Source organism: Anser cygnoides, chromosome 1 (genome assembly GCF_040182565.1).
Source record: "Anser cygnoides isolate HZ-2024a breed goose chromosome 1, Taihu_goose_T2T_genome, whole genome shotgun sequence".
Classification (NCBI taxonomy): Eukaryota; Metazoa; Chordata; class Aves; order Anseriformes; family Anatidae; genus Anser; species Anser cygnoides.
Window position 1 is genome coordinate 100,401,943 of NC_089873.1, and position 27,965 is coordinate 100,429,907.

The 27,965-nt window shown below is 38.2% G+C and overlaps 1 protein-coding gene across 5 annotated transcripts in view; it reads right to left on the bottom strand.

Annotated features, from left to right (window-relative positions):
- POLQ (DNA polymerase theta) overlaps positions 1–27,965 on the bottom strand; it is a 60,548-nt gene that overhangs the window by 22,133 nt on the left and 10,450 nt on the right. For all 5 annotated transcript variants that reach the window (XR_010828606.1, XM_066990410.1, XM_048047592.2 and 2 more), the window contains 17 exons: positions 27,696–27,804; positions 25,280–25,499; positions 23,070–23,214; positions 22,826–22,972; positions 21,531–21,743; positions 18,153–18,295; positions 16,507–16,711; positions 15,507–15,649; positions 13,028–13,221; positions 12,577–12,701; positions 10,834–11,077; positions 6,884–10,050; positions 5,724–5,867; positions 4,928–5,118; positions 3,225–3,465; positions 1,921–2,114; positions 122–259 (listed from right to left, as the gene is read on the bottom strand). Coding sequence is in view for 4 of the 5 variants with exons in the window: in XM_066990410.1 (XP_066846511.1) it covers positions 122–259; positions 1,921–2,114; positions 3,225–3,465; positions 4,928–5,118; positions 5,724–5,867; positions 6,884–10,050; positions 10,834–11,077; positions 12,577–12,701; positions 13,028–13,221; positions 15,507–15,649; positions 16,507–16,711; positions 18,153–18,295; positions 21,531–21,743; positions 22,826–22,972; positions 23,070–23,214; positions 25,280–25,499; positions 27,696–27,804 (5,963 nt within the window). In the remaining variant the exon portion in view is untranslated. The remainder of the gene's footprint in view (positions 1–121; positions 260–1,920; positions 2,115–3,224; positions 3,466–4,927; positions 5,119–5,723; positions 5,868–6,883; positions 10,051–10,833; positions 11,078–12,576; positions 12,702–13,027; positions 13,222–15,506; positions 15,650–16,506; positions 16,712–18,152; positions 18,296–21,530; positions 21,744–22,825; positions 22,973–23,069; positions 23,215–25,279; positions 25,500–27,695; positions 27,805–27,965) is intronic.

Sequence of the window (27,965 nt, forward strand, 5' to 3'; positions counted from 1 at the left end):
ATAAGTTTCCTTTCACCTAAGTCAGCATACCTAACTCCAAGGTATCCAAGCAGTGGATGTGTGAAGGAAGAGGGAGTTACTTTTACAACTACTTTTAGACCAGACCCAGACTTTACTGTACCTTGGTTGTACTGAACTGCTTGCTCAACCTAACCATGTTTCCTTTAGCAGTTGTTCTTCTGGTGTAACCCAGAGTTTTCTTGTTTCTTTGAACTGTCACATCTCCATTTTGTGGCAGTTTCAGCTCCAGGAACAAAACCTGAAAAAGGCCAAAGTTTCAAATCAGTTTCTGCATGCTACTCCCAGGAGAACACAAAAAGGGATTCAGCACTTAAACAGCTTATTTCAGCCAAAGGACAGTAGGAATGCTTCAGGTAATTAAAAAGCTGATTAAAGATCTCTGCTGTCAGTCATTCCTTCTTGTTTTAATTAGCTACAAAATGCAAGCTAAAATCTCATCTCCTAAATACTGTAGGTTTGAGTTCAGAGGTATGTTTTTAGGGAAGGTAATCAACTCCATCCAATCTGTGAGGTTACTGCTGATAGTCAACTGTAACAAAACAGAGTCAAGATGACTAATAGGGGAAAGAACATTGGTGAAGAAAAAGAAGTGTTAGTAGGGAACAGGCTTCAGTGCAACATGAATGGCACAGAAGGAGGTGGTCACAAATACTTTTTATAGTATGCCAGAATACTAGTTTTTCTAAGAAATTATCAAAAGCTGGAAAATGAAGTATGTGCTCACTAGTTGACATATACAACACAGTTCTTCATTTTTCATTCTATGTAGCATTGTACACAATTTAACAGCTATTGTATTTCATTTCACAGCTGGCAGAAAGGAATAGAAGTTTCTATCTCACACATTTATGTAGCATAAAAGTTTTACTGACACAAAATTAGAAGAGGGAAGCTCTACTAATCTCTAAAAGATACTTCACGTGATTCTTAACAAAATTTCTACATGAAAAACAAGCCTCTGTAGTTCAAAGAACAGCATTTTAGAAAAACTTTTCTTCCCCTTTTCCATGAAGCAGAGTAAGAATAGAGCTGAGCATTATTTCAGGAGCTCTAACTCAGGCTAATACTACAGAGCAAAACTTCTGCATTTGCAACAAAGCAGGAACATTTCTATGAACTTCTTTTAGTGATTGTTGCTTGCAAATTTTGATTACTTATTATTACATATCAAGTATAGCCCCTCAAAAAGAAATTAATGAACTAAAACGAAGAACTGTATGCATAGCAATCCTAAGCTACTCCTGTGATACCATGTAGCATACATAAGAAACAGAAAGTAATGTTCTTCAGGAATAAAAGCATCAGTAATTTAAATACAAATCTCTTTCCTAGGCTTTTAAAAAAGAAATCAGTTCTATAAACAAATTGACAGGTTCTTGAAAAAAGGCAGTAATGCATTCTAAACTTGTAAAGCAGTCTTTCCTTCTCTTTCATGCCTGTGAAGGGACAAGAGCAACAACTCAGCTTATTCAGTACAACTATATTTAGACTGAGATTACATGATATCACATCTAATGTATGCAAAATACTGCTGTTCCAACAAAGCTGGTCTAGTCCTGCACCATTAAACCAAACTATTCCAAAAGCCATTTGATTGGCAGACCATCTCATGCTCGCTCCATGAGGAGCCAAGGTCCTATACAGACATGTTTATTTCCACTTCACTTCTACCTTCCTTATTTCTGCTGACGTTAGCAGAAATCACAACAATCAGTAACAAGTAGAAGATGTACAGCACCTTGCAGGCAGCAAGCTCATAATTAGCATAAAGACTAATCAACTCTGAGAAGAGTTATATTGTGTTTTGTCCTTTCTTCATATGCATATACATATAAGCAAAAGCATCTTGAGAGTAACTTCTGAGAAGGCCTTCTCCCTCCCACCCTAATCCTCACGTACCTCTGCAATGTCATCAGGGCTGGTCAAGGAGAAACTGTGGCCTGCCAGCTGATATGCCTTGGTCTCAATCTCAGTTAGTTTAGCTTGCATGACCTGTTTCTGGGTTTCATATGCTGCTGTGCTAAAGCCAATGCCATTCAGCTCCAGCAGAGCCAAACAATAATGGCTGGGCATCTCCACTTTAGAAAACACTTCTGTAGTAAGTACAAATGACAAGAAAAACTTAACATCAAAAACAGATCAACAGCAACAGTTTCATAAAAAAGCAACAGGGAAATTCTTGGTTTTTAAAAAACTGAATGTCCTGACACACTGAAAACTTTTAATAGATTTAATTTAAATACTTCTATTTCTGGAATATTTCATAGTAAGACATTTATCACAAAAGTATTTAAGTTAAATTATGTCAGAAATGTGCTGTTTTTTTCCCTAAGAAATACACATCTCCTTGGATATCTACATTAAGCAGATGTGCTTAATGTAAAGCTTTCTAGCTTGATACACTTTCATTCCAACACCCACCTATTTAAAAATGTTCTAAGGTTTAGTTGTCACAGTCATAAATGATGTGGTAAACTTGAAATAAAAGACATCAGTAAGACTGGACAGACCTTAATCTTAGGCTCTGGATGCATTTAGCAGAAATAACATCACAAAGCCCATCAATAGGTACATGCTTTGGGCTTTTTTGTTTCTTTTCAAATAGGAACAAACACTCAGCAAATGTTAGTGCCAAAGCACCAGATCATTTGTTACAGGATCACAAAAGTTTCGTGGGCACAATGCATATAAAGGGAAAGAATGCTACATTAGCAGGCCAAAGAGTAAGAAATATCCTTCAGAGAATATCTGAGGATTTTAAAAATTGTATCTGACAAGGAAAAGAAAAGGTTTTTCAAAATGCTGATGAGAAACCACAGACAGACCCGGAAGTGCCTTCATAGTGACCAGGGTACTAACCTGGGAGGTAAGGATCTGTTTGATTCAAAGATTTTAAATAAGACTTAGGTCTGTTTAATCTTGGGTAGCTGCCTGAACCAGTGGAACTGGTGGATATTTGGGATACAAAATCATCTTAAATCCTATAATGAATTCACAAATTTTCCCCTGGTTGATTTTTTGACAAAACAGATTATTTCCACAGGAATATTCCTCTTTTCTCTTAAAAGATCAACATCTTACTACAGAATACACTTAGATAAGAACTCCCAAGCCTCCTCTCTTTTCCACTGATCATTCAGTTTATGGTAGTATAGCTACCCTTACCGTCTGTCTTTACCCTCAAGTGGAGGATCTCTCTTTACCTGTCAGATTTTGCTTCTGTAATTCATCATGGAGTTGGTTCATGACATTGAAGATGAGCACAGATTCTATTGCTGCTCTGTACCGCCCTGAATGATCTCTACTGGCACTAAGCCCCAGGCTTTGCACTCCCTGGCCAGTGCCTACCCCTTCCAGTAGAGGTAGCTCATTGGGTAGAAATGTAGTCACCATGCTGTGAAGTGTACGTTCCTTAGAGCCAGAATCAAGCAGCCAACATGCAACCTTAAAAAGAGAGACCTCCATGAGACCTTTTTTCCATATTAATCATAACACGATATTATTTGACTGGGGGTTAACGCAAGGTTTTACTGCAGATCATTTTTCTTGATTTGTCTGGCAGACTGTAAGAATCTGTGGAAAAGTTACATGATTTCAGCTAAAACCTTTAAGATGGCATAAGTCAACGAAAAGTTTCATTTTAACTGAAAGTTAATTCTGCACATTTGAAGATCATACCCTTTGTTGACCTAACACATCTAAAAATGCTGTCCTTCTTTTTTTTACTTATTAAATCCTAACATAAAAGGGATTAAATATGACAATCGTGATCAAAACGTGTTTACTCTGAAAACTGACTTCGTAAAAATCAAGACTTGCTGTTGATCTAGAATATGAGTCAAGCTGAGCTCTCCTATTTTCTGCATATCAGCACAAGTAGCAAGAATAGTGCATGGCAAATTTTATTCTCAGTAAGCCTCCTACCTCCCACTGTCTTCAAAGCAATTTTGCTCATAGCTATATTTCAATTTGTTGTGTCAAAATAGGATGAAGCACAGGTTTCTACATTGTCTCTGCCACACAAGCAGAAGGTAAACACATATATAGGTAGGGGTATGTGGGGGATGTGGAGGTGTGAATGTGTATGTATGTATATATTCACTGCATCACTAAATTTAACAAATACGAGTATGACTTCTTTTCATACATGGAACAGTATGGGGAAAGGTGCTACTTTTATTGCTCTTCATTTTCATCCTAGAACTAGATTTTAGTAAGAAAAGCTAAGTTTGTCCTAGTGTTGAACAGCTTTGCTACTTACCTGTGACCTCAATATTGCAATCATGGTATTCAGCCTACATGTGATGTAAGCTGTAAAAATCAAAAACAGAAATTTCTATGCATAGAGCTTTTTCTATCAAAGACAAGAAGGTCCTTTTACCTCTTCCTAGAGTTTCATTTGAATAACAGATGGTACCCCTACCTTTTGAAATTACATGTAAACTTTGTTTTGTTTTGAGGAAATAGTAGTAGTCCACACAAATTGCTGGTAAATCCTTTAGTGACAAAGTCTTCTGCTCAGAGATTCAATAATCTGCCCAGAAGCACTTCTGCCGTTTCAGTCGGTAGCTTCTTATAAGCAACAAGCCAAGAGTTCATGCCCATCCAGGGATTTACACGCATCCTCCCCACTTAAGTACTCAGGCATGAAAGAATAATGAGTTAACACATCACTGAATCTGCCCTGTTTCTCTTGCAGGCACCATGAACACACACAGTACAAGAAGTCTCCTCTAAACATTGTTCTAGATTTTCCACTGGAAGAAAATTTCCCTAAACCCCCTGGCAGAGGTGCATATTTAAATGTAAATTACAGAAGAAAAGTACCAGAAGGTAACTCCTGTCTTTGCATTTGTGTGTTTAAACTAGTAGTTTTACCCAAGATAAATTACTTAATCCTGCCGACCTTTGGGTCCTCAAAATTTCCTTCCAAGGAGATGCCACAAGCCATCACCAGGGTCTTGTAGTGCTGAATGAAGTTATACACGACAAGTGAGCGCTCCTGCTTCTTCTGCAGGTGGAGCTGCAGATGCTGCAATCTCTCTGTTACAGATAGGTTTTTGTCCAAAGGCGGTGGTGCCAAACTCGGACTGATTTCTAAGGCAGAAAATTCAAGCAAAATCAACTTTATACCCACTGTATAAGAAAAGCTAGATAAAATCTTGAATATGATCAGCTAAAACAACAGTAGGACAGTGAACAAATAACAATAAATCTATACCTCTTTTGTATACTTTATCACACCAGAAATGGCTCCCAAGAAACAGTGTGTTGTGTCTATACTACTAAAAAAGGAAGGCCAGGAATCAAAACCTAGCCACTAGCGCAGACTGGGTTATATTCAGTATTCTAGCCTGAGATTTGATCTAGAGAATGGAATTTGGAAGAGGTTGTAAGAGAAAAGCAAGTAAGCTAGAGGGAACACGGGAGTAAGCTAACATGTAAGCAGTACACGTGAGCAACAGTTCAGCACCTGAGCCAATTACCTGGCCTTATTATATAGCAGCACAGATATATCCATAGCAACTTGTTCAAGCTTGCTGAATGCTAAAAAGTGCTGATCCATAATATGGCTAAATCACTCCATCACAAAACTGAGCTGGGTTAGGGATAATCATAGTACTTCCAAAAATCTATCTATCACAAGTACTTTATTAAAATGCAGTGTCATGTAATGCAGCACAGCCTGTCTGCTCACTCACCATTCTGGTCTTGCATCTGCTGTAAAGAGATATAGTAGGCATCTTTCCCACCCCAACACACTGCCAGTCCAACTACCAAGATGTCTTCACAGCCTTGGACAGGAAATCCATCGTCTTTAACTTGCGTCCTCTGGGGAGAACTTACTAAGGAAATATTTTTAAGTTACAACTATAAAACAGCATCCATAAATGCAAGAGTATTTTACTCCTGAAAATGTAAGTACGTACAATTGAGTGCAAACTTGTTTAAAGTGAATATGTACCTTCATTTCTATCTATATGGAAAAAATATCTGTATTTCTTTTTGAAAAAAGAATACAACAGCAACAGTTTCTTTTATCTCTTAGCAGAAACAATCACCAATATAGCATCCCTGCAAAACTCTGGCCTTTTCTAGCAATCTCTTCAAAAGTTCAGGCAGAACTGTATTCCCTCCTATCAATCTGTAAAACATTACACATTTGTCCATCAAAACTATATTTTGATAGCTAAGATTTTTTGTTAGTATGACCATATGATAGCAAAAAATGTAACTGCTTCATCTTGTGTTTTTAAAAGAAAAGTATGTTTATACAGCAGCAGCAGCAAACAAACTGCGGCAAATGAGTATTTCTGTGGGGGTAAAAAAAATATAGTAACAATCCAGAGACTGATCTGAATTTCATACATAGATACACTGAACCAAATTAAAATCTTGCAAACTGGAAAATATTTAACCTCACTTCAGAGGCAACCCCACAAGTAATACTGCTTGGTGGAGACCCTGAGCAATCCATACAGTTTATTGTTCAATATATTATTTATTTGAAAATATACTAAAACTTATGACATGGAAAGGTACATATGTCGAAGGAACTGCACAACACAGATCCATTTAAAATTAGATAAGAAACGTTAAGAATGTTTAGACATTTTCACATACAGACGAGCTGCTAAGGCTTCATTACAGTCACCAAAGACCTAACAGTGCAATGCTTGACACCAGCTCTCCATCCCCCTACTAACACTCAGCTCCTTTGCTTTACTGAGATTGACAATATTCAGTTAATGTCAGTGATTTTCCTCCTTTTTTTGCAAATTCTTTCCTTCTCCATCCCTGCTTTCAGCGGAAGACGCTACCCTGTTGTTCACAAATTAACATGCTAGAACACTGAACTAACCTTGTTTGAATCTGCCACCAATCGTTGATTTGGGCGACAACAGACGTTCTGTTCTTTCACATGCCACTGAGATGGAGAATCTGCTTTTCTCCTTCCATTCTGCAAGAAAAGTCTGGAAAAGTACTTTGTCACTTGCTACATCAATAATAGTGAAACTTTCAGCACTTAAGGGAATGAGTGGAAAAACATCCTGAGACAGCTGCAGTGAAAAGCCTTGGTCTATAGTGGAATCGTCTTTTATCCCATCAGTCTCAATTGGGTCTACACTCTCCAAATTGAACTGGAGTGTTTTTTCCTGCTGCTCTGCATCACCTTTGCTGTTCTGCTGTGGCTCAATCAGTTGCCCTTCCTTCACGCAGGCAACTTGCCTCTTCCTTGTAGATTTCACAGAGAGAGATACAGAACTTTGGGGAAAAAGTTCTTTGGGGGGTGTTGGAGGAATAAACCCATTACTGTTATCTGGTGGAGGATAGGATGTTCTGTTGCTTCCCTTGAGCTTAAGTGTTACACAGTCTGATTTCTGAACATCCAAGTCTTCTGTTTTGTTTTCTTTAATTCTGTAATGGTCTTTTAAATCCTGGCAATTGGGCAAAGGCTCTGCCTGACGATGATCAAATTCAAAAACTGCATCTGGCTCTTGATTAGCAATAGAATCAACCAATTTCCCTTTCAAACAGGAGCTTTGCAGATTTACTGAAACTGGTTCAATGCCTGAAGGGCTAGGCCATTTGTCTAATACATCCTGCAGTCCTGGGCTCAGTTCAAACGAGTGATCAGTACATGCCACTGGATGGATTTTCTCTTCCAAAGTTTGCTGGCTGCTCTGGAGCTTTTCACCTTGATCCACTACTAAAACCTTTGGATTGGGGTCATTGTTACAAATCACTGGGTTTCTTAATCGGAACTGACCGTGAAATGAAGAAGGAATATCTCCCAGAAAAGATGGGGAGTTTTCATGATCCAACACTTCAGCAATGAGATCAGAGAAGGCTAGAGAGGCATCATTACATTGTGCTGGACCCTCATGCTCTTTCTGATTGTCACTGACATCAGATTTATTCTGAACAGGCCTTACATTCTGCAAAAGACCATCTGCAGGAAGCAAAGCCCCCTGCCTTCCCTCAGGTTCCTTTCTGTCAGCTTCCACAGCTTGCATAGCTGAAAGATCGCTGACATTACTGAAGCTATCATCAAACAGCAAACTATCACTCATATTCAGGCTCGTTTCAGTGACAGGATGGCATCCTACTTGTTCTTGCTCCCTACCAAGAGGGGAGGTTGCTTTATTAGGACGTTTAGAAGCACCTTCCTCTTTCACTGAATTTTGGGTCTGGTAATCTTGTAGGAAACTGTGTAGCTGGGAGTCAGTCACAGAGAAATCACTTTGTTTAAGGAAAGGTGCAAATTCTGTTTCTTTTCCTATAGGCTGTGCATTTAAGTCTCCCGACTCCAAAACTTTGTTACCACAGTGCTGATCTGTGCTTTTTATAATATTATTTGTTGTGATAAGACTTGATAAGCCCAGTTTCCTTACTGTTGCAGCTAGCCTTTCACCAGTAGCATTTTCAGTCTGCAAAGTCCTTAGTTTCCTGAAGGTTTCCTGCTGTGGTACTGCTGCCAACTCTGAACCCTCTATTCCCTGCTGTCCTGTGATTCCAGCTGCTGCCTCCTGTTTTATTATGCTCTCAGTCTGAGTATCCAACTGTAAGCTGTCTTCAAAGTCTCTACAGTCACAAAAAGGACCAGAGGATGAACCATTTGGAACACCATCTGCATCACAAACAGCTCTGGAATTTACTAAAGAGTCTTTCAGAATATCCTTAGGATGACTGTTGCCTTTCTGTAGTACTCCAGCTTGTAACAATATTCCATTGGGTTTTGCACTCCCATTTTTGTCACCACTCTGGATCTGAATATGGCAGGATTTATCATCACCAGGACAAAAATGTGCAGGCTTCTGTTTCCTGCTGCCATTATGGACACATCCATTTCCAGAGCAGCTACCACACACATTACAATGATCTGTGCTGAAAGCAGAGTGCTGCTTAGCAGTCGTTGCCTCAGCACAGCTCACGTCTGTTTGCATTTTATTGACTTTATTCTGCCTACCATCAATATATTTGTTTCTCTGTATTCTAGCAGCAGCAGGTACTACTGGACTTTCTACGGTATCATGCATCTCCCTGTTGATATTTGGAGTACCCTGTAATATAACAGTCGCCCGAAAACATGCTCTTCCCTTAGGCACACCTTCATTAGAGGTGGAAGGCTCTGTAAACAACTCCTCCATTTTATCTTTCCTCCCACCATTAATTTCCCCCATCTGTACAGAATTTGAGACTTTGTGAGCTACAGACCTTTTTTCTAAAAATTCCTTATTATTTTGGTCTGAAAAAAAATTATCTTTAGAAATGCCGGGGTGGAAGGTAGAAGGCTTTTCTTTATCTATGTTAAGCATACTTGAATCTTCAAGTAGTGAGCTCTGCAGTTTTGAAACAGTATTTTTGTTCCTAGTCCGGTTTAAATGTGTGTCCATACTTCTTATCAATCTAGAGGCTGAAGATATTTTTCTCGATGTTGGTGTCCTTCTTTGCTCAGTAGGGAGTTCTGGAATTGCTCTCCTGGAATCTACCTCATTTTTGACCTGAGAAATTCCTTCCTTATCTCTGCTCATATTGGAATGTTTTCTAGCACTGTGAACAGTGTCATCATTCCTTTCCTCTGCTTGAGCTTGTTTCTTACATGGGACTTGGTTCTCAAATCTGGAGTTTGCTGTACTACCGCTTAGTCGCCTTTTGCATCCCTTTTTAATATTTGATACATTTCCAACCTGAGAACCAAGGCTATTATGATGTTGATCTCTGCACACTTTTTTGTTTAACACTCTAGAAGACTCAGAAGACTGCTCTCCATTTGATCTACATGGTCTGTTTTCCAGCTCTGACTCACTGCTAATCATAGAGGATGAATCAGACTCAAGAAAAGACTCTGGGTTCCACTGCACTCCCATCAGTGCCAAATCCTGCTGGAGAAGTCCCCTAGCTTCCTCCACAATGAGGAAAGCTGCTTCACTTTCAGTTAAACCCTTCATTCCAGCCATCCAGATGCTGCGCACAGTCCGACGCTCCTCTGCTGATTCTTCATCTTCATCCACAGCCCTACGACCACTGTGGGAAAGGTAACAGACAGATTTGAAAATTAATGCAGAAAACAGCAAACAACCCAAGGAATTGGCCCTGTTCTGCTCTGCTCCTATTTCAGATAGCATCACAGCTTCGCAGAAGCACTATGTCCAAAATGTACCATGCTTAATAGGAAATAACAGTTTCAGTTTTCCACATTCAAATTGATATCAGTGAAAGAAAGATATTACTGGCTTTTTCTACACTGCATACCTTAGAAGCATTCCAAGTTTCTGTAACCAAATATGTGCCCCAGATAAGTCCCAAATCCCTACTAAGGCAAGATCCAGGACTGAATCTACACACTTCCATGCAAAGAAAGGTAACCTCGGGAGCACAAACTAGACAGGTGCCATGACACAGTCCAATAAGTATATGATAGAGAAAGTTTGTCATTGCACTAACATGAAAATTGCAAGAGAATCTGAAATGGTATACAGTAATAAACCATGAACTCACTTGTTCATATGGTGGAGCACGAAAGTGTTAACCTTTTTGAGGCAGCAAAAATCTCCAAAAAGCATTAACAATTCAGGAACAAGAAGAAAATTTAGGTCTCACAAAGTCATGCTGCAAATACAACATGCTTCTATTAATTTCAAAGTAATCATGTAATTACTGTGATCAGTCACAGAGACCTGCAAGTTATTTTTAAGTAACATTTGGCAACAAGTCCCAAAAGGTTGCCATATTTAATTACAGGTTTCATCCTGAAATCCTTCACCTTATAAACAAACTTCTTTATTTCTGGACTTTCTCATTTCTCACCTTTTGAATGGTACTGAATTCTTCAGAGCAGTTGCCACATCACCAGGACTGGCTTTAGCAAGATCAGCCACTGTGACAAAGCCAGCGTTGTACAGCATCCTAGCACGCTGTGCATTCAGCAGAGAGACTCGTACCAGGTCACAAAGCTCCCTGTGAACCCCAAAAGTGAGGCGGCTCTGGAACTGAGAGAGCAACAGCTCCATGTTGTGCCAGCCCAGTCGATTACAGAAAACTGTTACCATTCCTGAAACACAAAAGTTACATAAGTCTTAACTCTACCTCCAATACTACTAAGCTGGATCCGTTCCCCTCTCTGTCCCAGATGAATAGACTTTTCCTTCACATTTGTCACCTTCCCAGTACTCACAGTAATGGCCACCATTTCCTAACTAATGTTTATTACAATCCTGACTAAGGGCTGCTCTTGCAGAAGTCAACGTAATCTAGAATTAAATAGTTTATAAGTGAGGTAGAAACTCTGAACAACACTGCTTTTCCAAAGACTCTAACCTTGCAAGGTGAAGCACGTGCATATCCTCTAGCAGAATTCCTGTGAACCAAACACAATAAAAAGAAGATAGCAAAAGCAATGACAAGAGGGACTAAGAGAAGCCACTGCACTGACGTCCCTAAGAGCAGAACTTGGCCTGCAGAACTTCGGTTACAGAGAGTACCACAGGAGGTAGCAAAGCCTATGGCGAAGATTACAACTGCAGTCCCCAAAACATGGGAGAGGAAAAGAGCAGGGAAAAGACCATTTCTTACTCATGTATTGCATCTAGAAGAGTATGAAAATAACTGAAAGACACAGCATCCCTCACTGCCATATTTTTATAGTGATTATAGAATACAGTTTTTATCATATCTCTTAACTATATGTCATGTCAACAGTTCATTTTACTTTTCAAATTACTTTTGTTCCTGCACTTATCTACCTGATTGCTGAAAATGATTAACACTGGGAATAGAGAATTGTGAAACCGCTATAACAAGAAGTTATTTATACTACCAGAATTAATTTAAACTACTCCGCATCAGTTGGCGTGACCTTTTCATTCTGGGGCTTTGACTCATGCTGCAACCCACACATATGATTTCTCAAGTTGAGCTAAAACTGTCTTAAAAATTGAAGATCCATTTACGGAGTACTGTAAGACTTGACTTAGGGAACAGAAAAAATAGTATCTCGATCACATAGTGGGCTGCTACCTATACTCCTACACAGCCCTTATAAGGAAGCTATGATAAAGGTGACAGCTCTCTGACCTCTCATTACCTGGTGATAAACGACCTGGAAACGATTCACCCTTTTGAAAACTGTAAAATTATACTTTCTGACCAATTACTTTGCAAGCAGGAAAAAGGCACGCTGTCTAAGAGACCCTGGGCTTTACCCGTATTGAAAGATACTCTTTCCTAACGCGGCAAAGCTTCAGAATGGACTTGTACTTAATTTCTGTACTTAGTATTGAACAAACTACATTCCTGCACAGTACACAGATGGTTTCCACAGACATCAGCATGCTACGGCACTGCTTGATTCCACCCAGCTGGCCCCATTCCCACAGCATGCTCTGTGGTTCCATCTCAAAGCAGGGGCAACCACAGATTAAGTTATAAAGTTGGAAGTGGTTTTACAAGACTGATTGTTGTTACACACTGTGGCTGTCTTATCCCCTGTCTGGAAGGAAAGAAAATAGACTAACCTAAGATTCTTGTGGATTTTTTGCCCACATAACTTACCTGCGTAGGTGGCAGCAGACTGCTGCAAGGACTGAAGCTGGCCACGACTGCAACCATATTTCTTGGTCATATCTTTTAAAGGAACCTCACTGATTAAATCCAGAAGGGCAAGACTAGTAAAAAACCTAGAGAAAAAAAAAAAAAAGAAGTATACATGGAAATATAATCATCATCCAGAGCACGTTAGAGTACAGGTAAAATTCTCTGTGATAGCACAGGACAGAGTGCTGCTATAGCATAGCACAGAAAAGAAACATGGAAGATGGTTTCCAAATAACATCAGCACAAACATCTTGTGATAACAGTGTTACTGTGGAGTAGAGTGGGCCCAGGTTCTCTCTAAGCGTATCTATCAGCTCACACATCAAGAAAACCAGTTCCTGAAAAAAGCCTACCCACCCCTCGTATTACAGGCTTTGGTCTTTGCTCATTCACATCCATTTGTGGCTACCTTTTGTGGATTGACATTTGTCTGTGCTGTTTCTCTGTCTTAGCTATGATTTTGCCTTTTACAGAGCGGGCCAGAAAGCCTTCTTCAATCCCCACCAGCTCAGCCACACGTTTCATTGAAGCAGGCAGCTTCTCCCATAAGCAGAAAAACTGGTACCAATCAATTGTGGTCCACTCCTCGTACACTGGGGTAACCTAAAGAAAATGAGATAATGTAAAAAACTATTTCAGAGAAACAAACAGAGCAGAGCTCTGGCTAAACAAAAATGCAGTCTAGAGAATGTGGTTACAGCATCCCACGCACAACTAGAGGCACTGAGTCATAACCATGTACCCTGAAGAAAGTAAAAGCTCTTCTAACCCAGTTTTTTTAATATTTGTACTGATGAGATGTGACGTGACTCATATGGATACACTAATGATGAAACAATTCAGAAACTTTGTCAGATTGTTCCCTAAATCCAAGCCCTATAAGATATTTTAAGCTGTATTTTTACACTCCTTTAACAAAATAAAACTTCATTCTCTTTTTAACAAAATTGACAGATTACCTATCAGCCTCTTAGAGCCACTAGCAAGTACACTAACCACTGCCATGACATTTGATAAAGCAGGAGGGGAAATAAGTTTTGCCAGAACTTACTGAAGTTTTCATTTACCCTGAGTACACTTAAGTCTCAACATTTTTTTTTACACTAAGAAAAAAGCCATTCAAAGCATTAACACACTTTCAGACCAAAAAAAAACATTTCTGTTATCATTCAGTCAGCACAGTCAGTTTCAGTATGAAGAGACAAAATGTCTTCATATCTGTATCGACATACTGCAACATTAATTATTTTGAAATAACTAACAGTTGTTGGGGAGCATTTAATAGAACACAGAATACCAGACGCCTACACAGTTGTAAATTGTCCATTCCTCTTCATCTGCTGAGAAAAACAAGAGTTATTAAGGTAGGGATTGCGTTTTGTTGGTGGTTGCTTTGTTTTTTTTTTTTCTTTAAAGAAAACCTTTTTCCTAGTCTAAGAAATATTTCTTCTTTTTAATCAACTTTCCTAAAACACAAGGTCTTGGAATTCATATCTGTACAAGTAAAAGATTCAAGCCTAATAATTATAAAGCATTATAGCAGATAATTCATAAGAAACACAGAGAACAATTCTTTAAAAAAATAAAATAAAATTATTTGGCCTGAAAAATTAACAGACTGCAAGAAAGTGTTTTAGGCTAGGTTAATGGAAGAGAATCTCAAGAACTTGAGTGAATTTGAATTAAAATAACATTAGACAGGCTGCTGTAATTAAAAAGTACAAGGTTAAAAAAAAAGTACATTGCTAGCACTGACTGTACCACAGAGCATGAACAAAATTCATGATTTTTTTTCTGTTTTAGAGACAGAAACAGGAAAAAACTCACTAGTGCATGACACAAAATAGTCCACTTTTCCTCATAGGAACAGAACAAAATATTATGTGGTCCTCTAGAACACAGATAAAAGTACACATGGAAAACTAGTTGATTAAAAAAAAAGTTTCAGTCAATAACTAAGCTAATGAACACAGCAAGCAGAAACAGGCATCCTCAATCTCCTGTATCTCCCAACCCCTAGCCCAACAACTTCTGCAATGCCAAGCTTTTTTTTTTTTTTTCCACCAGGTGAGATGCTCAAATTTTGCCATTGATTTATCAGCCTGGTCAAGAAAATATACTTTATACATAAGGAGAGTAAAGATAACTGTCAAGTTTGGGATTATGTTTGAATGATAGGCCATGCAGCTGTGAATCCTTGGATATTCACTGCTACTCCATCTTGTTTCCTCACTAATCTTGACAGATCTGTGGCTCCCTCTCCAAAAGCCTTAAACAGTATTGCTTAGTTTTCAAGTGCATGTACACATTACTCTTAACAAACTTCTGGACACTTTCCCTTCAAAAGATTTAGCACACTCCTTCCCTTAGCCCTGGCAGGATCACCAGGCAAGTAAACTAAATCAGAGATGAATGAACCCATAAAAGGCCCACCTATAGGAAAAAAAGTAAATGTGGTTCTCTTAGGCTTTTTGTAGGCAAAATAGATGCTGAAACCCCCAAAGTTTTTTGAGCCTCCAGAGGTAATCTGAGATGCATCCTGCTGATCCCAAACACAAATCAAAAGCAATTAGCTTTGTTCACTTCAGAAGTCTCAGAAAAATTACCATTATTCTAGAAACATAACTCACAAATTTCTGAAATCTTCTGAAGTCAGGAGTGACAAAAATGGGCTTAGATGAACATGGAGCACCTGCCTACACAATAGACCCTACGGGAACAGATTCGATTTGAAGAACATTCAATTTCAAAACTTTTCTTCATTTAGGATTACCTAAGCAAGCCAAGAAAAAATACATCCATGGAGCTCTCAAGAATCCTGCACTGTATTTTAAATCCTTTTTCATTGTTTGCAGTACAAGATATGAAATGCAGAACCAGGAACCTACCAAATAGACAATATGCAGGTCGTTCTCCAGAACAAAGCTTTTCATAGCTCGCTGCAGGTCAGCAAAAATTTCCATGGCTTCAGTTGGTGAAAGAGAAGAGGAAAGAGTAGCTGAGCCAAGATGTGTGGGATGATAAACCTTTGCTGTTAAAAATAAATAAATAAATAAGACATACAGAGAAATTTAAGTGCAAGTTTATATCTCACTTTCAGGTTGCAATGCATTTTATAGATTCTACTGACTTTTCCCAACTGCTTCTTCAAAAAGAAATGGAGTATCTCCCCACTCTGAAGACAGGAAAAAGGAAACAATAAAACAAAAATCTTGCATAGAGTCTAAGCTAGCCTTTTTCAGAGGCCAGATCACTAGTCTGGATCCCTCTAACTACTCACACTAGCACTTATGATAGCTATTTTAACAAAAAACACTGGAAACTCATCTACAATCCCACCACCAAGGAGTTATTGAACATACCTTCCTTGAGAGTGTCAAATACGTCATTTTCTTTAAAAAAGATATACAATTATTCTGTAACAGGAGTTCTTTCTGTAAGAATCGCATCATTAGTCATCTTAAGAAAACAGCCCAAAAGAGGAAAAAGTGCAGCCTAATACAACAGGTTCTAGAAGAGCCTTGCACCTTCTCAGAATATGTCAGTTCTTCTTCATAAAGACAAAAATTATAGTGTGCATACATCCTGTAGTAAAAGTTCACCTTCTTTAAAGATATCTTGGAAATTTGTAGATAAGGATACATCGGTCTTAGAGGTAACGTGCAGAGGCCTTCCAAGAACACTTGCATACAAAAATGATTAAGAAGGTATAAAGACACCCTCTTGAAAGCTATAACTTCTTGATACATGATTCTTAATAAAAGAAATGCACAGAAGTTCCCATTATAAATTTACATTCAATATCTACCCAGCTGCAGAAGATTTACTGATTCAAAATAGCTAACCGCAGTCACTGGTAAGAAACAGAATGGGGAAGAACAACATTACCTTTCTCATCATTGCCAGAGTCCAGAACCTGAATGAATTCGTTCTCCAGCAGCCATGCTACACAAGCCTCAATAGGTCCTGTCTGTGCTTTGTCTTGCTGTTTCTCATTTCTCCACTTGCTACTGCTCAAGCTGGATGCAAGAAGAGTGCAAGAAGCATAGGTCTGTACATCACTTGGAGTGTTGGCCACTCTTCCCACTATGATCTGTTGAAGAAAGTGACTTGTTCATCTTGCCAGGTAAACAGCAAGATGGAACTTCACATCTGAGAAACAGAGATTGGTGCATTACCTACCCAAGTTTTAAAGAACCAGTGTGAGAGAGGAAAATGAGGCAAAACAACTGCCAACCTTTAAGGACTTGTCTTGGAAAAAAAGTTAGACACCTTGTAAAGAAGTTGAAGGGCTAAGCTATGGTGAAAGATTAAAGCTCTTAAAAAACTCAAACTCATATAAAATCTTATCCTAGCATTTTGAAAGTGAACATAAACATAGTAGCAATTTAGAACTAAGACTAGATGTAGGCATTTTGCTTAGCCAACCCTACTTTTAAAACTTTAGAACCCAAACTGCAACTTTCTGAAGAAAAAAAGGTAACCAAAAGAGGAGTTCTCCCAAGACCCTTCAGTATAGTGAAGTTGTCTCTTAATAAATCTGAATGCTACATCCTATGATTGTTTTCCTGATTTAGAGTGATTTTTCCTTTGGATCTTTTTTTCCACATAACTGCTTTTCCCTTGTGAGTCACTTACATGTGCGCGTGTCTTCCCTGAGACAGCAGTTTAACTAAAAACTCGGTTTCATGGTTTCAATAGATTTTTTTCACGTAATAAAGCACCCCCAACCAGAAGGGAAGCCATCTTTAGATAGTTCTTATGTAAAAAAGTGCATTTAGAAATTCCATTGGTCTGGTAAGAATTCTAAACTTATGGAATCACAACCGAGTTCTAAGTATCACTGCAGTTTCACAAAAAAAAAAAAAAGTAGGAATAGAACAGCAAAAAGAACTCCATTTAAAATGTCTAAGTTCAGCTCAAGCCCAAAAACAACTTTGGAAAAGGAGATGAGCTCACCTACGTAAACCTTTTTGTTCCTTTTTACTTCTGTGCAAACTCTAAAGAGGAAGGAAGGGTAAAGGGAGCAAATGGAGTACCATGTCTCTTTGTTTACAAAAAACATATTTGCAAAATTTCAATCATTTCTCTGCAAAAGAGGTAGATAACTTGGGGGGGGGAAATAAAGAACTCTTTAAGGTTCTACAAATGTCATTATGGCCTAATTCAGTCTACAAAGCTTCAGGAATCGGTAATGTACAAGCACCTCCCAGTAAAGACTGTCAGATAACATGTGAAGGTTAAGAATTACACACTTCTGCCTGCAGTTTGAGTATATATAAATGAAAAAGCAAGCCTTAATAACTCATTGGAGTATGTTTATGTCAAAACCTCTCTGGCAAGCAGGGACTGCCATATGCAAAACAAAATGCTAATATTGCAGCAAGCTGACAGACCCAAGTAACTTTCTTCTGAAGCTGCTTGTGTTGACAAGAGAGGGGGGAAAAAAATCCACATAAAACGTTTGATGGTGTCACAAAAGAAATCATCCTAACACTGCAAGCACTGTTCTACATCCTCTCCATGTCCCGTACCTCAAGTATTGCTCGCTTCATGCTTGAAGTAACACCTTCCCCTTCTCTTCTAAGCAAACAACTGCAAACAGGCTTGAGAGATCCCTGAAGTAGAGCAATTCCTTTTGATCTTTCCGAGGGCTTGCAAACTAAAATGCTCTCACCTATACGGGGAAAAAGAAAAGAAAAAAAAAAACACATTAATGACCTCCATATTGCATCTAAGCACTGTAATAGTGACTTACAGTTCATTGAGGACATATTACTGGAATGGAACACTTAAGTTACTATTGAAAAAGCTGAATAAAAAAAAGATAAAAACTATTGCAATCTTGAACGGCATATAGCCATTGCTATTTAAGGACTCACTGATGCATAATACTTAAGAATTAAAAGCTCAGAGCAGTACAAACTTCAAAGTTGCATTAGGCAGGTCAGGGTCTTCCCAAATCAACTTTCACCATCTCCAGGGATGAGGACTCCATAGATTCTCTGACCACCTGCTTTGCTGTTGAACCACTCTCTCTTCTTGTTCTGGAACTGACTGGAACAATGACACACAGTGGCATCTATTTTTCTTTTGCATTATATTATTAAACTGAAAAGATTCTCAAAATTTGGAAGAAAACATACAAGCTGCACAGCACTTTGGAAGTTTGTGTTAATACAACCAGCTTCCATTCCCAAAATAATAACATAGATACCAAAGTAATTCAAAAATTCATTGAAGTTATTAATCTAAGTAACTACACATTCTTTGAACTTTCATAAATGCATACATGTTTGTATATATATGTATATACATACATGCACATGTAAAATCTTAGGTATCCTGAATGGTTTCCTCTGAAAGTACATCTGAATATACCTTACCTAACAACGTCTGATATAGAACTTTAAAGTTAATCCTGAAATAATGTGGGAGACAAAAAAAGGTGAGCTGTGAAACAAAAATAAAAATAAAAATAATGAGTTAATGTATTTATGAGGTAATTGTACAAACCACAGGGGGAAAATGCAGTGGTCACAAAGGAATTCTTTTTTCAACAAACTATTAAAGAGAAACTAGGTCCCTGAGAGACATAGCTAGTGAGAAGCTTTGCCAATTGGTATAGAATAAATAAATTTCACTCAAGATGAGCTTTTCTTTGACTAACAAAGAGAGCATTAGATTTGGATTAGCTGGACAGTAAATTTGGTTTATGATAACTGCTTAAAATTTAAGTGCACGTAGCCTGGACACCAAAGTCATTTTGGTAGTCGTTATCTTAGTAACACCCTAGGAATGTTAAATTAGGGTAATACGGTAGCCATCAAAGGATGAAAGACATGCTCAGAGGGTGTCTCTTTGGGATTTGTTTATCCTGCCGTGTGAAACTTTTCACATCTGTTGACCCTGTGCTTTTGCCAGAGAGTATAGAAGATACAACAAACCACCCACAAGCATTGTTTTGTGAAATGATGGCAATGATGAACCTTAACTCATTTCTTTCTGATGTGACCTACAATTCCCTATCACAACTTTGACTCCTCAGCATGATAAATGTAACAGAAGATGGGTGTCCACTCGGCCCTACGTTATCTGACAGCCATTTAAGATTTGGGTGGAACCCTTCCCCAAGATGCCACTGAGAACTTAAAGCCAATAACTTCAACTTAGCAAACAGCTGAGAGAGAGAGAGGAAACAATAAAAAGAAACTAAACTGTTCTAATATTCCTTATTGAACACTGCAGATGAGAGGAGAAGTCCAGATTAGGATCAGATTAAACAAACACCAGAAGACTCTGGCTACCTAGACAAAAAACTCCATTAAACCAAAAAGGCCCTACTATGTTTTATCTATCTTTACCATCTAAATTTGCATTTCTGTAGCTAACTCATTCAACATATGTATGTATCTCTACCTGTAAATGGAAAAGAACTGCATCTGTAGCCTAGCTTCTAGCTTTTGTTCACGAATATTGAACAGCTTTACCTATTTCAGCTTGGGAGCAGGATAGTTTTGATGAAGGCAAAAAGAATCCAATTTCATTTTCTAAAATAATGTTTTTAAATTTCCTTCTAATCAGAAAAAAAAAATCAAAACCTGAGACGATCCAACACTGCAATGCTTGGAAAACCAAATCAACCAAAAAAAAACAAAAACAAAAAAAAAAAACCTTCAACCCAGCATCAATTAACTTCTGATTAGCTTCTGTCTGTCAGCTGAATTTCATATCTACATATGGCATATTTTCCAGCTGAAGTTGCTGTCCTCCAGTCTCCCTGTTCTGTGAAAGAGTAGCAGCTGGTAATGTAGCTTTATGTTCTCATCCAAAACACTACACAGAGTGGGAAAAAATGGTACATTCATGAAGCTCATCAGCATAAAATCAACTGCTTACTGTGCAAAACAGACAGTCACATCAGAACTGTCAAAAAGGGTACTAATTATTGTGACTTGAAGGGGAAAAAAAGAAGAAACTTCAAGGAATTATTTTATGCTCAAATGACAAAGTCTGGAAAATTTCAAAGTACAGCATGCAGCTGTCCTTTTCTTTAACGTATAGGGATAGCTCATAGCGATATAGGTCACAAAACACTGGGTTGCTACGCTACCCTAGCAAAAATAGAAAGTTAAGTATAAGAACACTCTGCTTACATAGGGTTCCAGCAAGCACCAATCAAACCATCAGCAGGACAAATCTCACTTCCTGCATCTATTGAACTTCATATTTTCCATTGTGTTTACATTTGCAGAACACAATTTTTCCAAATGGCATCAAGAAAGATAAATTTCCATCACAAATTAAAATAACAGGCAGGATCATTCTGTTGAACATCAATTCGATCCACTGTATGCATGAAGACACCATGTTATCTATGATCAACTCTCTGTATTTCCTTGTCTCTCTGTAGCATTCAAGATCCATAAAAATCACTGTTAATTTTAGTGGAAGTTTAATAAACCCAAATTAGAACTTCAGGCAACAAAAAGGAATTTGTCAAATTATGGTTGTAGACTTTCAATGCACTTCTTAAATTTTAGGCCTGTCCATTGGGAGTTTACTGTAAATTTTCTCACTGAAACTGTAAATGCTTTAGTGAACTGACCGTGTATCACAGAATTAAGTCAACTGAACAGAGCCTTAGAAGATAACAAGAATTCAAAAAAGAAAATAACCCATTCCTGAAGTAACAGACATGTAAATACCTAAGTCAGTCTCATGCAGTGAAAAGAATCCTCTGGGAATTACAATTTTTACTCCATTAATACCAAACAAATTCATCTTGATTAACTTAATCATACTGAATACCAAAGGAATTCATCATGATTAGTCACTAATTGCAAAGCATTGCCCTGGATTTAATCAGGTTAACACCGTTCTTAGGGAATGTTAATAAAGCCTCTGCTTACCCTCTGTGTCTACTCCTTTCCTGCCAGCCCTTCCTGCCATCTGCTTGTAAGTGAGGATGTCCAGCAGTTTACCACCAAACATGGGAGTTCGTATAATCACTCGACGTGCAGGCAAATTCACTCCAGAAGAGAGAGTGGATGTTGCTGCTAGAACTCTAATCAAGCCCTGGCGAAAGGCTCCTTCAATTATGTCCCGTTCATCAAAAGTAAGACCTGAAGAAAAATAACTTTTAGCAAACACAGTAATGGTGAAATTGCATTTAAGAGCTAATAATATTACTGTCAAGCAAGAAGAACAAACAAATTCAATGAACATTTACCATTCCGAGTTAGGAACTAGACTTGCAACACTACCTCAGTTAACTTCTTTCAATGCATAATTGCATCAAAATTTCTATGAAGTTTTCATTATTTAATTGATAGTAATGGATATAAATTAGTTTTTCTAAGGTATTTGTACACATTGTAGCAAGATGAACTACCTACTACATATTTACATGCACTGCAAGTAAATAAATAAGTTCAATGAAAAGAAGAAAGCTTGATGTAACACACAGTAAGGAACTAGGATTTAGTCATTTGCTGTCCTGACCCTGGAACCCTTCATCATTATTTCCATTCTATGTTACAGGACTAATATGCATCTTTCTACGCTCCTTGGGGACTTCAGTCCAAGTCTACTCTTGAGAGAAAAAAAAAAAAAAACTCTCTCTCTGTAAGCATTTGGAGTTATGCCCCTTACATATTCAATTCTATAGGTACTGTTGTGTCTTCCACAGTTGGTCCTTTCTGTAAGTGAATCAACAGGTTACATGCACAATTAACTACCTAAGTAAAAAATAAAAAGATCTAGCCAGAAGCGCTAGCGCACTTTCTCCTTTTATTTTCATTTTCATTGTTAGATTTCTTCTATTTACTCATCTGTTTCAGTATTAAGTTCAAGAAAATTGCTCTGAAATACCGTAGCAGCTTTAGGGAGGACTTGAAAATGCCTGAGCTGCAAATCAGTTAATTTTTCAGGTATTCCAGATAAATTTTTATCTTGTATCTAAAAAGTTGTTGTTATCTAACACAACAGAGAGAAGATTCATCATAACAATTAGTGAATTAAATATTTGTCCACAGTAAAAGAATTTCAAGTTTACCTCTAACTGAGAAATAATTGAAGTATCTTATTTAGGTAATAAGCTACGTGAGACTTCAAAAAGAAACTGGTAAATTGCTGATAACTACAGCACTAAGAACCCAAATGACTTGACCATTACAGAATTCAAGTCCAAGATATTCAGGAATACCTGCATGATGAAATGCCACTCCCCATGGCAAAGTACGTTGGAGCACAGAATCCAGCCCTGACAGAGAGCGCTTTAGCTGATCCAGGACCTCATCTATTCCTTCTCTGTCCACAATAACTGGGGAAAGGGATGAGTTTCTTGTACAACCTTGAGAGAGAAAATATCTTTATAGTTTCTACTAAAATTAATTTGCATTAAAGACACTGCACATACTACAGTCTTTTATTAACTACTTTTCTCTTACTCTCAGCTTGTTGCAAACTGTAGAATTCCCTAGCAATGATGTCTGCCAGCTTCTCACACCAGTTCTTGGACGGACAGAAGAGCAGAACTGAATGGCCATCACAAACAGTCTCATAACACAGGCTCACAACGTGGTCTTCATCTCCCTGAAGTGAGACAAAATATTTTCAGTGCTATCTCACACTGCACAGGGTCTGTAAATGCTGCCACTGTTCAGTGTCATAGTAGGAATTTTCTATTAAAAATTGGAGAGAGGAACATGTAAAGAAGATGGAGCACTGTCATCTTGGTTTCTGTCTTGCTTTCAGAAGTCTAGGCGCTAGTACGACCTATTGTTGAGGACCACCTTAGACCTAACCACAAATAAATCTAAGGTTTTATGTCTTGCTCTTTTAATCTGTTTCTGATTGAAGGCTACACAGTGCACAGAAAGTCACACTGCATCCACCATGTCGTGGCTAACAGCAGTGAGAAAGAACAATGTGCACATTACAGAGGGATGCACTGTATGCTGTCATCTGTGAGGAGAGTCTGGTTTTTGTACCACACAATTTAAAGGTACCTTGCTTACTCCCTTGAGGACTCCTACAGCCAATGGAAAGAAACAAGCTCCTGCAGACAAGACCAAAAACTATTGCTTTAAACTTCAGAAGAGCTGTGAGGAAAAACATTGCTCTACAGTAACTAAGAAGGAAGACTTAACTTGGCTGGCTAAACTAAAAGCATGAGGTGCAGTAGTCTGAGCATCCCCACTCAGATGCACCCAGAAAGCACTGCTGACTAAAGACTGAGGCTAAATATATGGATGTGCATGCAAAGCCCTACTGTTTACAGCCTTTTTGGTTACAAGATCCTAAGAGAGTTCCTGCAACAATCTTGCTTGGCTAAGCCAGCCAGATTCTCTTCCAGCAAGAAGGCCAAAGGAAGGAAGAGAAAAAAAGGTAAGAGTAAGGTAAGAAATAAAAAGCAATGAAATAAAAAGCAGTGAAATACAAATGAAAACAGGGGACCAAAGGCAAGAACTGTACATATATAATCAGAAGTTCCATAAGGATTCACCCAAATTCAGCAGAAGTGGTGAGCTATCAAGTTCTGTTCTGTGTCTCAAAGTGGGCCACGAAAGAGTAGTGTGAAGGTCCAGTGATAGATTTCAAGCTCAAGAGGATTCCCTGATCTTATAAAAGAAGTTAAATTCCTTAAAGTGTTGAGTCATAAGCCTAGTTTAATTCTTTCTCTCAATTTAGTACCTATCCAAAGCAACTGCCTCAAAACATATCTGGAGAAGGAAATACAACATCACCTTCTCAATATGGCTACATAAATGTAAGCTTCTAGATATTCTTGTCACAAACATTTCATTTTTTTTCCAGGATCCTTTTTCTTTGCTGTGCCACCATGCTACTGATATTTGTGCACATGAGAGCTGGGTACTTTCAAAATATTGCTGCCATTTAGCCCATATTGTCCAACTACTAGTCCAAGACTAGTATTTACACAGAGCAGTTTGGAGGACTGGGAAGAGAATTCACACCTCAAAGACTCCACGGAATAGGAATCTACAAGCAGGAAATGTACATTTTTTCATTTCTATCCATTTGGTTCTTCCAAATCATTATAGTCATTAGCCTTAACTTTTTTTTATCCTTGTTCAGTGCACAGAAGTCCTAAATACTGAAAATAGATTCAGAGAAATAGATTCTGGATGGACATCTGCCTTCTAATCAATGACAACAATAACTCATTTAGCAGTTTAACATAAGCAGGTTCAATACCATATTTTAATAAAAATACATTTCCCCAATAATTAACGCAAATTCCTTGGGCTAACTAGGGAATGCTTACCTTCATCTATGAAAATGACGTAAATTCCAGGACACAAGATAGAGTGGTGGGTAAGGGGGAGAATCAAGCTCGCTTTATCTGTCAAGCACTCAGAGACAAGACAGCTGCAAAGCTAACTTAGTCTTCAAGTCAGATTTGAGAAACTTAAAGGACTTCATGACTGTGTTTGTTTTTTGTTGTTTTTTTAATCGGTAAAAGACAAAAAAGTAATGAATTCTGTCCTTAGTTTCAGCATACAATCTATGAAATAAACAATGAAATTGGGGATGTCACCTAGTCAAAAAAATTAAAAACATACCAGCAGCTGTCTTTTTAACCTTAGCTGTAGAAAAGGTCTTATCCCAAAGGCACTGCTCGGAGTTTTGTTACCTTCAGTTGAAGTTTGGGCTGGAATTCTCGCACCAGATTCATGGAAGAATCATAAATGTTGTTGCCAATTTTCACCCACTCCATGAGGGGCACAGGGCGAAAATCTGTACAGTACAACTCTGCATCTAACCATGAGGCTAGGACTCCCAAGTTAGGGAGGGTAGCACTCATGCCTACTATCTGTATCCCTCCAAAACCAGGGCTGGTTGTCTTTGTCTGTCTGGAAGTGGTTAAAAGAAAATTAAAGTTAGTAACAAGTGAGGCTACTCTTGTGCAAAACAGCATTCAGAGAAAATGAACCCAATCTATTTCCTTCATGAGTCTAAAGTACAAAGCTATGTTTTTAAGCTTCATGAAAAAGAAACAAGTCATATTCTACTCTTAGCAAACACAATGAAAAGCTATGCATTCATTACAAGATAATTCAACTTTTTGTCATTTTGAATCTAAATCTTAAGCTTCTTTAAGCAACAACAGCTAGAAACTGACTGCATATTTGGAGAAACTGAAAATAAACAAACAAATTAACTATTTCCTTGCCATTAATAAGAGCATGGAAATAAAAGAATGGCTCAGTCTCTGCTGCAGTCTGTCTACACTAAATGCCTTAATTAAGATACCCATTTGTCTCAATTTTAGGATAAATAATAATAAACTAAGGTCTTCTTAGAGTTGGGAACCAAAGCCCTTAGTTCAGTAAAGAAGAAAGCAGCTTCAGTTCTCAAAGTGCTGAACAACTGCTTCCATTCAAGTCAGTGGGAAATAATCAACTCTTAACAGACCTGAAAACACAAAACATTAATTTAGACACCCAAATGTATACTTTAATTCAGGCTTTTAAATTCACAGGACAGATGTGTTCTGTTTTGTTTTCTTTTTCTGCTCCTAAGCCAACATTTTACATCTACTAACTTGCATTGTTCATCCATGCCCTTAGCCACAAATTGAGACTTCAAAAAATAAAAAGGTCAGAAAAATTAATGTGAGCTCACAGATGGCCTGAACCTTCTTAGGAAATCCTGGTAATCCTGGAAAAGGCAAGACAGGGGAAACAAGACTACCTCAAAGCTAGGATAAAAAAGCCTGGTCGCTTATAAGACAGAAATAAGGAAGATACGGAGAAGCAGAACCTCTTACCCAAGCTCATCAAGCATTTGCTAGCATAGCAATCCCCCACCAGGGACTGAAAAAATCCAGTTCTGCAGCATTCTTTTGGACTGGGGGCATGAAAAATCTGCTACAGAATTTTAGCTTAGTCTGTGAAAGCCTTGCTGAGAAGCAACAGCACTCATGCTGGCAATGACCATCAGAGAATATTTTTTGGTCCAATGACAAAGCATCATACTTCAGCAGGATGTCCAGTTAACCACTTAAAAAGCTTTTAAAAGCACTCGACATTCTGATAACTGGTCAGGATGGACAGCGTTTAAAGAATTTGGATAAAGGGGCTCCCATTAAAAAATAAAAGCATCAAAGAAAAACAACATCAAAAAGGTCGCTTCCTTCCTGTCAGCAAGTGGTATGAGGAAGCACTGACAATTTGACCTTGACAGAGAGATAAAAGATCTGGGCCCTAATGCCTATATGGTGAAGGCTGAAGTATTTCATCTTCCCTCAAACATTCCTTGATGTACCGATTCTTCCCTGACAGATGTTTTTTCCTTCTTGGTTCTTCAGTGGAATGGAGGAAATCCGAGAGCTGTCCTGCATCTGTCCTGCAGGTGCATGATAAGCCAATGGAAAAGCAGTGGCAAAGCAACTCATGATGCTCATTAGTATACTGGCTTCCAAACCAAGAAAATAGTCAGAGGTGATTCAACCCTGAACACTGCTGGATCCTGGAAATCAGGATGGGAAATGCTGGCTAAAAGACCCAGCAAAGAGACTAGTGTCAAAAAGACAGTTCCCCTACAACTGAAGAGGCAGTCTGGGCTTAGCCTAGCACTGATATAACTCACAAGACAGGAAGCAGCAGTGAAAAGCTGGCAAATAAGAGTTTTGGTGCATAGAAACAGATGATTTTGACTCTTCTGTCAGCTGAACTGGTAAAAATTAAGAACGCTGATATACCATCTCCTCTGTTTGTCTTTGTCTAGGAAAAATACTAAAAGAAGTCTGAATTTTTATTTTCTTAAATAAATAGGCTAAAAAAATAAAGGAAAACTTCACTTTCTTTCTTTTTTTGAGAGAATGAATCCCATGATAGCATTCAAATTAAAAACTATGAGGAAAAGAGGTTTTGACTACAACAGCAGGCCTCTGGAGAGGTGATATGATGAGACCTTAATAACCAAAATAGTCTAGGTCATCACTCACATAAAAACCCTGGAGCTAACCCAAATTTCCAATTACCTAGAGAACAAAATAAGCCATCCATAATTTAGTGTTATAAGATAAAATATTCTGGTCTACCCACCGTTTTGCAGCCTTCTCTGTAACGTATCGAACTTTGGTCAGAAGGAGTTCCAACAGATATCCTCGATGAGAGTCTCCCAGCATGTGCAACTCATCCACAACCACCACTCCTAATAAAGACAAGCACTCAGGTTATAACTGACAAACCTCCAAACTAAGAACAGATAGACTCAGTCCATTCATATTCCACATGATTAACTGCAATTTAAATTTACAAATCCAGCTGTGCTTACCAACACAATTATGAATTTCTTCTGTCACTGATTCTTTT